This window comes from Coregonus clupeaformis, chromosome 16 (assembly GCF_020615455.1).
Source record: "Coregonus clupeaformis isolate EN_2021a chromosome 16, ASM2061545v1, whole genome shotgun sequence".
Classification (NCBI taxonomy): domain Eukaryota; kingdom Metazoa; phylum Chordata; class Actinopteri; order Salmoniformes; family Salmonidae; genus Coregonus; species Coregonus clupeaformis.
In genome coordinates this window covers 45,454,985-45,470,820 of record NC_059207.1, presented here as the reverse complement: position 1 = coordinate 45,470,820, position 15,836 = coordinate 45,454,985, and the positions used below count along the sequence as shown (strand labels likewise).

At 43.0% G+C, this 15,836-nt stretch overlaps 1 protein-coding gene across 1 annotated transcript in view; it reads right to left on the bottom strand.

Moving 5' to 3' along the window:
• Positions 1 to 3,728: 3,728 nt before the first annotated feature.
• The window catches only part of LOC121584204 (5-hydroxytryptamine receptor 7-like), a 66,597-nt gene continuing 54,489 nt past the window's right edge, over positions 3,729 to 15,836 (bottom strand). The window contains exon 2 of the mRNA XM_041900036.1: positions 3,729 to 6,375. Within this exon, the coding sequence (XP_041755970.1) occupies positions 5,637 to 6,375 (739 nt within the window). The 3' untranslated portion in view covers positions 3,729 to 5,636. The remainder of the gene's footprint in view (positions 6,376 to 15,836) is intronic.

Here is a 15,836-nt window from a genome sequence, read left to right as displayed (position 1 = left end):
TAAGTTTTCATGTACCGAATAAAAATATCAAGTTCAATGTGTTTCCATCGCACTTTCAACTCTACCGATAGTTTTTTCACAAAAACTGTTACGTTAAATAGCAAATGTGCCTACTCTGGTCTTGGCACCTGCGCTCTAGCCAACAGCTCGCATATACAGTGCGGGTAGGCTATGTGGGTTGTCTAGTCTACATGATGAGATTATTATGGATAAGAGCAAGAATATTTGTATTTGTCAAATGGCAGTTAAGCATCGCTTGACCTTGAATGGTGTCGGAGAAGATGGCTGCCGTTTTACAGCCCTCTAACCAATTGTACTATTATGTGTGTTTTTTTGCGTAATTTGTAATTTATTCTGTACATAATGTTTCTGCACAGTCTCTTATAAACAAAAAGAGCTTCTGGATATCAGGACAGCGATTACTCACCTCGTATTGGACAAAGATTTTTTCTTCAGCGAGTCGGACGCGAAGGATATTCTACAGACACCCGACAAGGCCCAAATCCCCATCATTTGCATGAGAAAGAGACAGAGATATCGTGGACGTAGGTCGGGGTGCCTTGTAAGGATCCGACGGTGAGCGAGTAAACAGCCTCTTCCATCAATCCTATTAGCCATATTTTGAAAATTGGACAACCTAAGATTAAGGCTATCCTACCAACAGGACATTAAAAACTGTAATATCTTATGTTTCACCGAGTCATGGCTGAACGACGACATGGATAACATTCAGCTGGCGGGATATATACGCTACATCGGCAGGATAGAACGGCTGACTCCGGTAAGACAAGGGGTGGCGGTCTGTGTAAATTTGTAAACTACAGCTGGTGGATAAAATCTAATACTATGGAAGTCTGGAGGTTTTGCTTGCCCGAGGTAGAGTATCTCATGATAAGCTGCAGACCACACTATTTACCAAGAGAGTTTTCATCTATATTTTTCGTAGCTGTCTATTTACCACCACAAACCGAAGCTGGCACTAAGATTGCACTCAATGAGCTGTATAAGGCCATAAGTAAACAGGAAAACGCTCATCCAGAGGCGGCGCTCCTAGTGGCTGGGGACTTTAATGCAGGGAAACTTAAATCCATTCTACCTAATTTCTACCAGCATGTTAAATGTGCAACCAGAGGGAAAAAAACTCTAGACCATCTTTACTCCACACACAGAGACGCGTACAAAGCTCTCCCTCGCCCTCCATTTGGCAAATCTGACCATAACTCTATCCTCCTGATTCCTGCTTATAAGCTAAAACTAAAGCAGGAAGCACCAATGACTCGGTTAATAAGGAAGTGGTCAGATGACGCAGATGCTAAGCTACAGGACTGTTTTGCTAACACAGACTGGAATATGTTCTTGGATTCTTCCTATAGCATTGAGGAGTACACCACATCAGTCACTGGCTTCATCAATAAGTGCATTGATGACGTTGTCCCCACAGTGACCGTACGTACATACCCCAACCAGAAGCTATGGATTACAGGCAACATCCGCACTGAGCTAAAGGGTAGAGCTGCCACTTTCAAGGAGCGGGACTCTAACCCGGATGCTTATAAGAAATCCCGCTATGCCCTCCAACGAACCATCAAACATGCAAAGAGTCAATACAGGACTAAGATTGAATTGTACTACACCGGCTCTGACACTCGTCGGATGTAGCAGGGCTTGAAAACTATTACAGACTACAAAGGGAAGCACAGCCGCGAGCTTCCCAGTGACACAAGCCTACCAGACGAGCTAAATCACTTCTATGCTCGCTTAGAGGCAAGCAACACTGAAGCATCCATGAGAGCATCAGCTGTTCCGGATGACTGTTTGCTCACGCTCTCCGTAGCCAATGTGAGTAAGACTTTTAAGCAGGTCAACATTCTCAAGGCCGCAACTGGATCCTGGACTTCCTGACGGGCCGCCCCCAGGTGGTAAGGATAGGTAACAACACATCTTCCATGCTGATCCTCAACACGTGGGCCCCTCAGGGGTACATGCACAGTCCCCTCCTGCACTCACTGTTCACCCATGACTGCATGGCCAGGCTCGACTCCAACACCATCATTAAGTTTACCGACGACACAACAGTGGTAGGCCTGATCACCGACAACGATGAGACAGCCTATAGGGAGGAGGTCAGAGACCTGGCCGTGTGGTGCCAGGATAACAACCTCTCCCTCAACGTGACCAAGACAAAGGAGATGATTGTGGACTACAGGGGGAAAAAAAGAGGACTGAGCACGCCCCCATACTCATCGACGTGGCTGTAGTGGAACAGGTTGAGAGCTTCAAGTGCCTTGGTGTCCACATCACCAACTATCCTGGTCCAAACAAACCAAGATAGTCGTGAAGAGGGCACGACAAAGCCTATTCCCCCTCAGGAGACTAAAAAGATTTGGCATGGGTCCTCAGATCCTCTAAAAGTTATACAGCTGCACCATCAAGATTATCCTGACTGGTTGCATCACCGCCTGGTATGGCAACTGCTCGGCCTCCGACCGCAAGGCACTACAGAGGGTAGTGCGTAAGGCCCAGTACATCACTGGGGCCAAGCTTCCTGCCATCCAGGACCTCTATACCAGGCGGTGTCAGAGGAAGGCCCTAAAAATTGTTAAAGACTCCAGCCACCCTAGTCATAGACTGTTCTCTCTGCTACCGCATGGCAAGTGGTACCAGAGCGCCAAGTCTAGGTCCAAAAGGCTTCTTAACAGCTTCTACCCCCAAGCCATAAGACTTCTGAACAGCTAATTTTGGCTACCCTGACTATTTGCATTGCCCCCCCCCCCACCCCACCCCAATCCCCTCTTTTACTCTGCTGCTACTCTGTTTATTATTTATGCATTGTCACTTTAACTCTACCCACATGTACATATTACCTCAATTACCTCGACTAACCGGTGCCCCCGCACATTGACTCTGTACCGGTACCCTCTGTATATAGCCTCTCTACTGTTATTTTATTTTACTGCTGCTCTTTAATTATTTGCTATTTTAATTATCTATTTTTTACTTAACACTTTTTTCTTTAATTATTTTCTTAAAAAACTGCATTGTTCGTTAAGGGCTTGTAAGTAAGCATTTCACTGTAAGGTTGTATTTGGCGCATGTGGCAAATAAAATGTGATTTGATTTGATTTTATCATGTAACCAGAATAAGACCCTTGATATTTATTGGAAAGCAGCATCAAGCTCATCACCGTGCACTTTCAACACTCTGTGAAGTTCACCATAACTTATTTAATCTGTAGCCTAATAAACTGCATGGTTTCCTGAGTTGTAGTGGGAGGACCATATACCATATCATCGCCTGACTCCAAATTTACTTCGATATGATGGTTATTATATAAATATTTGCACATAAAGACGTTTCCCGCACAATTAATTTTCCAGACACAAAAAGACCCCACCATGTCAAACGAACAAATTAGGCCATTAGGCCAATTACACCAAAACTTCCTGTTTCCATCACAGCTGTCGTGATTTTAAAAAATACAATATGACTTTACTCGCATAAAAACTGTGGATGGAAACGTGGTTAGTGAAGGCTTCTTGTTTTAAAGTGTAAGATAGGTCTTGTTTTAAGTATGAAACAGCTGGCAGAGCTTTTAAATCTATGGGTATTAAATAGTTCATGACCACATACATGTCTGAGTGACTATATGTGCATTCTGGCAGAAACCCCTTTGAGATTTTGAACCAAGTGCTACTTTATTTAGAAAGTGATGAAATAAATATACTCTCATTTCTCCAGGTACATTTTAGAGAATAATGTTGGCAAAGCTGTTGGTATGTCAATGAATGTCGTCGACACTAGACACTTTAAATAACAAGGAATCATATGACAAAATAGAGTGCAAGCCAGGAATATATCTGTTTGCAATAATAATTAACAAGTATTTTCCTAAAATCGAGGTAGAGAAAAGCACACGCTGCTTCAATTATACAATTTTTACACCGATTAAAACAGATAATGTCAAGAGAACAGAGTTGTTGTGATCAAATTAAGTTGATGCAGAGTTCGTAAAAGTTTTGACCACATCCTGCTATGAAGGAGAGACGGAGAGCAGAAGTAGCAACACCTGCTGCTTCAGGCGTTAGCGATGAAGACTTTGATGGGTGGACTCATTCCTTGTTGGGTGAACCTTTTCAGCACAATGAGTGCATTTTCCTTAATGGGTTATAGTTGAACAGTTTGATCAGCTTTTGTTATAACACAATCAAATCAGTAGGGAAAATCAGGCTGTTTCGTGCAACCAACTAACTGTTTGTGTATGTGGTGAACACTGAACTCTGTGAAAATTTTTAAGATCTGTCATCACCCGTTGGGCACAGACGTCAATTCAACATCTATTCCACGTTGGTTCCACATGGAAACAAAGTTGATTCAACCAGTGTGTGCCCAGTGGGCACCTTCTATATGTTTTACACTTATGTGCCTAAGTGTGCTAGGGTGAAGTAAAGTATGAACCACTGTGCTGCTGAGCTATGTCAAATTGACTATGCACAACATTCTGCTCTTCCATGGATAATGCATAGCATGTTAAACAGATGTGAGCTTCAAGCAGAATCCACTGAACAATGAATGCCAAATGAAATGGTGAGGGTTCCTGTGGATTTTGTAAATGGGCATTTCTCAGAGATGTATGTAGCTAGTTACAGAACATTCTCCAACTCTAACCATTAGGCCTACTTGTTGTACCACCTCTCTTTTAATTACATGCTTGTTATCCCTACTACCCTCAAGTGCTTTGTGGTAACATTACAAGATTCACTTTTGTTTGTTAGCCTTCATTCACATTACGATTTATATTCCAAATGAATATATAATCTTGGCCATGTACTGTGTGTGTTTCCCTTGGGTCTGTGTGGGTGTCCATTGGGTTGACTTTGTTTTAGTTAGCTATTTAATACTGAAGTGATATTAGCCAGCAGAGATAAATGTGTTCAAAGGCATGTCTGAACATAAACTGACAATGGATGCTTTCTGTTCTGCAGTGTTTTTGTTGGTGAACAGTAAACACTTACCTGCCTCCACAAAATAATAGATTCACATATACCTATACAGACCACTTTCAATTGTTCACCATCATCACCTACTGGACCACGGACAAGTTGACCTGGAAACAGTTACGTAGATACAGATTCCGTGACCTTCACTGGTTTAAGTCAATAGCCAATGGCACCCCCTGCCCAAGCATCAATTTAGCAAATATCATTGTGCTTCTAATTACCTAGAATTATCGCCTGGGTCCGCATGTGATTTCCCAAGTCAATGCATCATCTGTCTGACATGAATATGAAGTCAGGACTGTATTGTAGCATATGCACAAAGTCAGTGTCAACTTGAATAGCCCGTCAAATACGGTCTATGGTTTTGGGTCCCAAAATAGAATGACTGAGTGAGTCAGACAGACACAGACGTACGTGAAGGCCTTGTCTCTGTGCCTCTACTGCGGGTTAGAGAGGTATTAACAGTCTGTCTCTGTCTTTATCTACAGCCACAGGTCGCAGGTCATCCCTCTGAGCCTCTATTATACAACCACAAATAGTAGTAACCAGTAGTCTTTACAATGAAGACAGGATTAGAAATTCCTCGGACACTTCTGGGGCCCCAAACTCTCCTCCTCCTTGTCACTGTCCTCTTCCTTCTACACCTTAAGGGCCTCGTGTACGCCTACGGCGGACAGGCGTCGGTTGATGTTGCGGTAGCGGCATCGCAGCAGGTCCTTGTAGGTGGAGCGCAGGTCCCGGTTAAAGAAGGCGTAGATGAAGGGATTCATGAGGGAGTTGGCGTAGCCCAGCCAGAGGAGGAACCTCTCCAGCCAGATGGGCACACAGCTGCACTCCACCCCGCAGATGAAGGGCCTGGCCGTGGACAGGATGAAGAAGGGCAGCCAGCAGATGGAGAACACGCCCACGATCACCCCCAGCGTGGTGGCCGCCTTCTGCTCCCTCTTGAAGATGGAGATGTTGCGGCGCTCGCGGGTCAGCAGACGGGACAGCACCGCACACTCCTCGGCCACGCCCTGCGGCTTCAGGCCCTGCATCCTCAGTGCCTCGTTGGCCACCGTCTCCAGCCGCTCGCGCCGGGCGAAGTCGGTGAAGCGGTGCTTGAGGCCGCTCTTGCGGGCGGCCCTGAAGATCTTGTAGTACATAAAGAGCATGACGAGCATGGGGATGTAGAAGGCCACAGCCGTGGAGTAGATGGTGTAGCCAAAGTCCTGGCTGATGAGGCACACGCCGCCCGTGTGGACGTTCTTGGCCCAACCGCAGAAGGGGGGCAGGGTGATGGAGGCGGACACCAGCCACACCCCCAGGATCATCTTGGCCATCAGCTGTCCGTTCTGCCTGGCTGGGTAAGTGAGGGGCCGGGTGATCCCCAGATACCTGAGAGAGAAGAAACAAAAATAATACAATACCATACAAAACATAATGACACAAGCGCAGCAGGATAATGAGTACTATACGCTGAAATTAGTACAATGAATCTCCTGCCTGTTTTTGCAATCGTTTGAGTCTCCTCTATCCTTGTTTTACATAGTTTTGTCCCCTCTGAGAAAACAACACAGCACTGCTTGCTTATCATTACCTTGAGCAACAAAAGAGCAGCCTCCTGCCCTAAATACATCAAGGCTGCTCGTAGTCTTAGCCTTGTACAGTACATCAAAGAGTTTATTATTCATTTCAAAGAGATAGTTCACTCTCTTTAAATGGGATGGTCAAGTATAAGCTCCATCATCTTTTTAAGGGCCATTGACTCCTTACCCTTCTGTAAAGAGGCTTAAAGGAATCTACAGAACTACTGTTCCGGTCATAAGAGCAGCTCCTGGGGTACAATGTACTGACAACACTGTACTGACTTTAGGGAATTCACATGTATAGTATAGTGTACTGTACTATACGTAAGCAATAAGTTAATGCACGACAGGCTGTGTATTATCGAGGAATGGTTACAGACCTGTTATCTACTCTCAATGGACAGTAGTGATTGACAATGACTGAGAATGGACTCCATGTTTCCTAGAAGTCTTCCAAAACAGAAGAAAGGAGACAGCAACACCCAATAAGGTTGTGTGTGTCATACCTTGGTTACACAACACCACAGTCATGCCACCACCACTCCACTCACTCCCACACCTCAACTCTGACTAATGCAAAAAAAAAAACATTGATCTTAAACTCTCTCTCTCAGTCAGTCCCAGTGCACTTACACAGCTGTGGTAAGACTGAATGGGTTTTAAATACATCTGGGGATAGGCCATGTTAAATGGATACATGACGTAGGCCACAGTATAATTGGATAGACATACTAGGTTATCCTCTGAGGAAATACACAAAAATACTTGATGGCTGCCACGGTAATGCCCCTCTCTGCACCATAAATGTTTTATTAAATGAGACGAAAATCTGTGGGAAAAGCAGAACACATGAGTGATTCTGTATCAGTGACTCATACTGCTTGGCCTTTCCATGATAATGGACGTTTTAAGAATCACTGATTTACATATGCTGGAATGCAAGTATTTTATACTTTTGTCATTCAAACTCCTCCATATAGTGACTCATGAAACATATGTAGCAGACATGAGTCAGTCATGGTCACGTGATGAGGTAGCCCCGCCTGCGAACTTCAAAACCTGTGTCGGCCCTCAGCCCGAGAGGGAATATCCTCTTGATCTAACAGTCTAAGATGTTGGTTGTTCCCGTGGGTGATCTGGGTTCATATTCCGCGTGTTACAAATACACGATCTCAAGCTTTCTGTTTTACATTATCTGAATGTTTTTTGTGAATCGAGATTTGCTATCCCAATATGCATTTGCAGTGTCCCACAAAAAACACATGAGGGAAACAGTCCAGTCCAACATCAAGGTAATCATGAATGTGTCACCACGGATGTCTATTAGTTATTATCACCTCCCCAGAATGACACAAAGTGGAAACAGGTGAATCACACTGTGTTTGTGTCCCACATTGCAACCTATTCCCTTTACAGTGCACTACTTTTGAACATAGCCCTTTGGGCCCTGGTTAAAAATAGTGCACTTTATAGGTAATAGGGTGCGATTTGGGATGCACCTCCTGATAGAATGTCACCACTTCTCACTGAGCCAGATAGAGACAGAAGAGGGACAGCTCTTATCAAATGAAGTTGAGCTCTTCTTTTCTTTTTAATGTTTTGCAGAGGGATTAGGGCCTATCCACGTTTGTTGTGTTCCTGAGCCCCAGGGGATTACAATACCCTAGACAAACAGAGTGGCTGAGCTAATGGAGAGTTCCATTACTTCTGCTAGGCTAGCGAAGCACAGTAAAGTGGAACTATTTTCTACACACATGCAGAATGGAAGGGCCTGGATATGCATCATGGTTGTAGTGGCTGTCACTCACCTCCAGGAGACAGGAGCACCACTTTTATATCTAAGATAGGAAACATGGTGAAATATTTAACTGGGCTGGAGTGTCTGATTTGGAATGGCTTCCCTCTTAAAAAAGCAACACACTAAAAAAGGAATATAGTCGGCTGGATAGCTTTTAGGCCTACATAGAGTGTCTCTCTAATCATAAGAGTAGAATTCTGTAACTTTCTAATAAATTGGGTTTATCTTAAAGGGAGGTTTTCAGTGTCAACAAAATAATTGGATTGAGTTTTTCGAATGTAGATGGCGGTCTGCTTTAGTAAAAATATCAGATGTACATGTCATTTGCATCTGCAATAACAACGCCCTGTATTTGTACAGACTAGAGAGCAGTGGATCTGAATGAAATGCACATGTGCAGCCAGGGCTGATGCTAATCTGAAAGGAAGTAGATGTTTTTTCAGAATGCAAGAACTGTCATGTTGCTGTTTTTTCTTCAACGTTCAGTACATTTGCTGCTTGCTTCATGGTTCGTTTGCTAAATATAAAGAAAATGTCAGCGCCATGGAAAAACTTGAATGCACAGAAAAACTGCAACTTCAGCACATATCATACTGAATAGCTCTGTATTGAAGTATGCTGCCGTTGCCTTACAAGTCCTCCTACTGTACAGTGCATCTCATTGAAACACTACTTTGTTCCAGATCTCAAGAGAAAGAGGTCAACTTCTAACAACTCTCACAAATGTGCCTGTATAATGACGTCAGTGACCCAATAACTCCTATCTAAAGTGCACAAAAAAGAGAATGGCCTTTTTAATTGGGCTTTCTCCCAGTAACCCCTGCCCCTCTTAGTATGTGTATAGACACTTGACTGACCCTGGCTGTCTAGCCCATCTCTGGCCAGGTCAAGGTTAAAATTAGTGAGCGGAGAGGTCAGTTAGGAGCAGTAAGTGCCCATATAAACTGGCTTTGTCTCTTACACACTGGCTGAGTCACCCCTGGACGGTTTTATCTGTTATTTTTTTCACATACTTTGAGAATTTGATTGAGACTGCAGATTGAGAGACTGATCAAGTGCCAGATGGGTGGAGTTGGGACCCTTCTGGGACGATTCCATTGGTTCCATTAGGCAATGTTCAATCAAGCACAGCTGAAGTATTTTTAAAGAAACAAATACTACACATGCTTCAGCTTCCATACCACTGTTCCCTAACCTGTGACGCTATTGGATACCTTGAAAAACTCCCTTAATGGAAAATGTATATGAACATCCGTAATGTGCTCTGTCTGGCCCCACCCTTGACAACCCTGATTTGTAAACAGTGACCAGGCCCACATTTATTCTAGGGAGAGCACTGCATTGATGACAGCCTGTTTAACATTGGAGCTCATAATGGTAACCAGTGAAGAGCTGTGGTGCAACTCACTCTCAACTATTTTTATGACCACGTGTGTTGAGATGGAGCTGACCAAACAGACTCCTATATTGTTTTACTTTTTACTTGCAGGTGCTGAAACATGGGAGAATCCCGCCTAAAGCATAATATAATCTGCAGACCTATTATTTGTCCGTCCTGTGCCTCATCGACTGGAAACCATAACATTGAATCTCTAATAACTCTTTCCACTTCAGAAGTGGAGGATGTTTGAGCAGTAACCCTTGCCCCTGAAACCTCTTGAGCACATACAGTGAGGGAAAAAAGTGTTTGATCCCCTGCTGATTTTGTACGTTTGCACACTGACAAAGAAATGATCAGTCTATAATTTTAATGGTAGGTTTATTTGAACAGTGAGAGACAGAATAACAAAAAAAAAAATTGATTTGCATTTTAATGTGGGAAATAAGTATTTGACCCCCTCTCAATCAGAAAGATTTCTGGCTCCCAGGTGTCTTTTATACAGGTAATGAGCTGAGATTAGGAGCACACTCTTAAAGGGAGGGCTCCTAATCTCAGCTTGTTACCTGTATAAAAGACACCTGTCCACAGAAGCAATCAATCAATCAGATTCCAAACTCTCCACCATGGCCAAGACCAAAGAGCTCTCCAAGGATGTCAGGGACAAGATTGTAGACCTACACAAGGCTGGAATGGGCTTCAAGACCAAAACCAAGCAGCTTGGTGAGAAGGTGACAACAGTTGGTGAGATTATTCACAAATGGAAGAAACACAAAAGAACTGTCAATCTCCCTCGGTCTGGGGCTCCATGCAAGATCTCACCTCGTGGAGTTGCAATGATCATGAGAACGATGAGGAATCAGCCCAGAACTACACGGGAGGATCTTGTCAATGATCTCAAGGCAGCTGGGACCATAGTCACCAAGAAAACAATTGGTAACACACTACGCCGTGAAGGACTGAAATCCTGCAGCGCCCGCAAGGTCCCCCTGCTCAAGAAAGCACATGTACAGGCCCGTCTGAAGATTGCCATTGAACATCTGAACGATTCAGAGGAGAACTGGGTCAAAGTGTTGTGGTCAGATGAGACCAAAATTGAGCTCTTTGGCATCAACTCAACTCACCGTGTTTGGAGGAGGAGGAATGCTGCCTATGACCCCAAGAACACCATCCCCACCGTCAAACATGGAGGTGGAAACATTATGCTTTAGGGGTGTTTTTCTGCTAAGGGGACAGGACAACTTCACCGCATCAAAGGGACGATGGACAGGGCCATGTACTGTCAAATCTCGGGTGAGAACCTCCTTCCCTCAGCCAGGGCATTGAAAATGGGTCGTGGATGGGTATTCCAGCATGACAATGACCCAAAACACACGGCCAAGGCAACAAAGGAGTGGCTCAAGAAGAATCACATTAAGGTCCTGGAGTGGCCTAGCCAGTCTCTAGACCTTAATCCCATAGAAAATCTGTGGAGGGAGCTGAAGGTTCGAGTTGCCAAACGTCAGCCTCGAAACCTTAATGACTTGGAGAAGATCTGCAAAGAGGAGTGGGACAAAATCCCTCCTGAGATGTGTGCAAACCTGGTGGCCAACTATAAGAAACGTCTGACCTCTTTGATTGCCAACAAGGGTTTTGCAAAGTCATGTTTTGCAGAGGGGTCAAATACTTATTTCCCTCATTAAAAATGCAAATCAATTTTGGACATGCGGTTTTCTGGATTTTTTTGTTGTTATTCTGTCTCTCACTGTTCAAATAAACCTACCATTAAAATGATAGACTGATCATGTCTTTGTCAGTGGGCAAACATTCAAAATCAGCAGGAGATCAAATACTTTTTTCCCTCACTGTAATATTCCAAAATGTTAGATTATCTCTCTTCTGTTATATGTCTCTTGCTTACTTCCTCACACCAACCAGCCTGTTCAGCGGCTGGTACTGTGTGTTGGTCAATAAAAAGTTGATGTTTTATGGCCCAGTGGATCATAATAGGCCTCAGAAACCACCTGCACCACTGCCGTTTATAGAGTTTCCCACAGATAAAGATAATAGCCGGCTATTAGTGTCAAAGCGATAAATGGCTAATGGGTGCACTAATACAGTGCACAGCTGGTCTGCCACTTTACATATGAGAGCAGGTGTGTATGTCAAGTTTGATTCTAGTGTGTGTGTGTATGAATTTGTGATTAGATAATAAGCTCTATCGTTCCTCTGGATATTGTGGGTAATTATCTCTAAAAACCAATTATAGAATCAAACTCATTTAGTGGGGGTCCTAAAACGGTCACTCAAATATTCATGAATGTGCCAACTCTTTTCTCATTATTATACAATGACAAATATATTGATGGAAGCTGAATATGAATGCTTTAACTAGTCCATCGCTTCAATCCAATCATGGTGGTCCATGCTTGCTTTACCCTATATTCTGTGTAATCTACATCGTACTGTTAATTACCCAATGTGCTATAGCTACGTCAAATGGAGCCTCTTAATGGATTGGGACCTGCTAGTAGGAGGTCTGCATTTCAACCTCTAAGGGGGACCATAAATACATTTACTAAAACCCTAACAGCACTTCGCAGGTCAACATCATAAAAAAAAAAGAGAGAATTAAGATTTCCTTCAAAGATCTCTAAGACGGAGGCATCAGTTTTTCAAAACAGCCAATCGTGTCATCAGCACACGGGATAACATGCTTTATAGAACAGCAGATCTGTCATGTTACAGTGTAAATTTATGATTTTCTCCTTCCTATGTTCTTCACACAGCATTCTAAATATCTGCTCAGACACTGTACATGTTTCTCTCTCTGTACTTTTGACATTTATGGGAACTGTCTCAAGCTAGATAGCTAGCCTACAGCTGGAAAGATAAGAGACTTTGGTTATGGTACAGTTTGTGAAAGCCTTCCCTGGAGAATATCAATATGTCTACTGCTCTGCAAACAGAGAGTGAAATGTGACTAAGACATCAGGTTTTATCAATGTAGACCAACGGTAATTGTCATCTAAATATTTATTCAGTGTTTCGTGGTGACATTCATGTTCCTACAAGGAAACAAACTTTTACTGGCAGAGGTAGATGTTGGTAAGTCTTTCTTTTGCTCAGAATAATCCACTTCTCCTGCGTCATAGAAAAATATGTCACAGAAAGTCCATATGCCGGTATTGTGTGTAGTTTGACCTTTGTTGCTGCAAACATCAAATATTACTGAGAGATTAGGGCAAAAAATTAAGATCAAATATATCAATATCTTAACATGGAAATTCATTACATTCATTTTAATCAAGAAGGAAAGGCAACTGTCTTTCTCTATTTCTTACATCAGCAATGAATACACCTCCCCCAACAGAGAGAAGGAAGCTAAATGTAATGTAATCTAATTTGAAACCAGGCACTGACATGCATCAGAAATGACAGATTCGGGGGAAAATCTATGTTTCTGTTTTTGTTTGTTTGTCCACTGTTATATTGTTTATCTTTTAAAACACATTTGGTGTTATGAGCAAAAACATAAGCATGGAATAGCTGATGCTCATACCTTCTATCTTTTCCATTATCTTTACAAGTTGGGACAAGTTTTAATATTGCCAGGACTTGTTATCTCTATGCTTTATATTATCCTCTTAGATAAACACCTGAAGTGTACCTGTTCAGGTGAGCAAACACAAAGTGTACTCTCACACGGTAAACATGGATTGCAGCAGGCATCTATAAACAACATATAACAGATATGTTTTCATACTACATATGTGAATCTAAAGTAGCATTGATGGATTGATTGAGGATTCCTAAAAAACGTAGTTAGGTTATTCTACATTAAGTGAAAGGGTTTTTATTTCTAGAAATGTTTCCACTCTGCTATGGCCTATTGTAAACTACTAAGTGGGTGTCAAAGTCATGACAGTCTATTCCAGCATGAAATAAGTAGCCTATTTGTTCTTTGAGAGAAGGTTACCTTTGAAAAATTGCTGCCCTGGCCTTTACTCATATTAAACGCTGAAAGAAAGACTAATTGCATCTGTGCATCACAGGAAATGTACAACTTCATAATGGTACTTTGTGTTCTCTCCCTGTGTCAGTAGTGGTGATTAGGGAAGCAGGAAAATGTGGTCATATTGCCGCAAAATCATAATTCTAAATGATGAGTTTTGGAATTAAGAGTGAATACTCTCACCGGATATGTGGAAGTGTATTGTGTAGAGTAGATACATGTCAACACACACACACACACACACACCAAATATTCACTGCCAATCATCATTTGTGTGGAAGACTGGAGAGCATTATACCAACGCCAAATCACACAAACACACACACACAAACATGTCCTGGTACTGGGTAAAGTTAATGACGCCCCAGTGGAAATCTAATTAGCATAATACAAATATCTCCATAAAAACTGGTCAGTTTAAGAAAGAGATATGCAGTGAAAGGTGAAAAAGCTAGAGCGGTGTTTGTCAGACCATGAGACATCCCAAAAATTGATCTTCTCACAAAACCGTCTGTACCCCTCTATGGAAAGATGAGACTCACACAAACATGAGGGTGTTCTCCGTTTTGCTCTACAGTGAGGGAAAAAAGTATTTGATCCCCTGCTGATTTTGTACATTTGCCCACTGACAAAGACATGATCAGTCTATAATTTTAATGGTAGGTTTATTTGAACAGTGAGAGACAGAATAACAACAACAAAATCCAGAAAAACACATGTCCAAAATGTTATAAATGTATTTGCATTTTAATTAGGGAAATAAGTATTTGACCCCTCTGCAAAACATGACTTAGTACTTGGTGGCAAAACCCTTGTTGGCAATCACAGAGGTCAGACGTTTCTTGTAGTTGGCCACCAGGTTTGCACACATCTCAGGAGGGATTTTGTTTCGAGGCTGACATTTGGCAACTCGAACCTTCAGCTCCCTCCACAGATTTTCTATGGGATTAAGGTCTGGAGACTGGCTAGGCCACTCCAGGACCTTAATGTGCTTCTTCTTGAGCCACTCCTTTGTTGCCTTGGTCATATGTTTTGGGTCATTGTCATGCTGGAATACACATCCACGACCCATTTTCAATGCCCTGGCTGAGGGAAGGAGGTTCTCACCCAAGATTTGACGGTACATGGCCCCGTCCATCGTCCCTTTGATGCGGTGAAGTTGTCCTGTCCCCTTAGCAGAAAAACACCCGCAACGCATAATGTTTCCACCTCCATGTTTGACGGTGGGGATGGTGTTCTTGGGGTCATAGGCAGCATTTCTCCTCCTCCAAAGACGGCGAGTTGAGTTGATGCCAAAGAGCTCGATTTTGGTCTCATCTGACCACAACACTTTCACCCAGTTCTCCTCTGAATCGTTCAGATGTTCATTGGCAAACTTCAGACGGCCCTGTATATGTGCTTTCTTGAGCAGGGGGACCTTGCGGGCGCTGCAGGGTTTCAGTCCTTCACGACGTAGTGTGTTACCAATTGTTTTCTTGGTGACTATGGTCCCAGCTGCCTTGAGATCATTGACAAGATCCTCCCGTGTAGTTCTGGGCTGATTCCTCACCGTTCTCATGATCATTGCAACTCCACGAGGTGAGATCTTGCATGGAGCCCCAGGCCGAGGGAGATTGACAGTTCTTTTGTGTTTCTTCCATTTGCGAATAAACGCACCAACTGTTGTCACCTTCTCACCAAGCTGCTTGTTGATGGTCTTGAAGCCCATTCCAGTCTTGTGTAGGTCTACAATCTTGTCCCTGACATCCTTGGAGAGCTATTTGGTCTTGGCCATGGTGGAGAGTTTGGAATCTGATTGATTGATTGCTTCTGTGGACAGGTGTCTTTTATACAGGTAACAAGCTGAGATTAGGAGCCCTCCCTTTAAGAGTGTGCTCCTAATCTCAGCTCGTTACCTGTATAAAAGACACCTGGGAGCCAGAAATCTTTCTGATTGAGAGGGGGTCAAATACTTAATTCCCTCATTAAAATGCAAATCAATTTCTAACATTTTTGACATGCGTTTTTCTGGATTCTTTTGTTGTTATTCTGTCTCTCACTGTTCAAATAAACCTACCATTAAAATTATAGACTGATCAGTTCTTTGTCAGTGGGCAAACA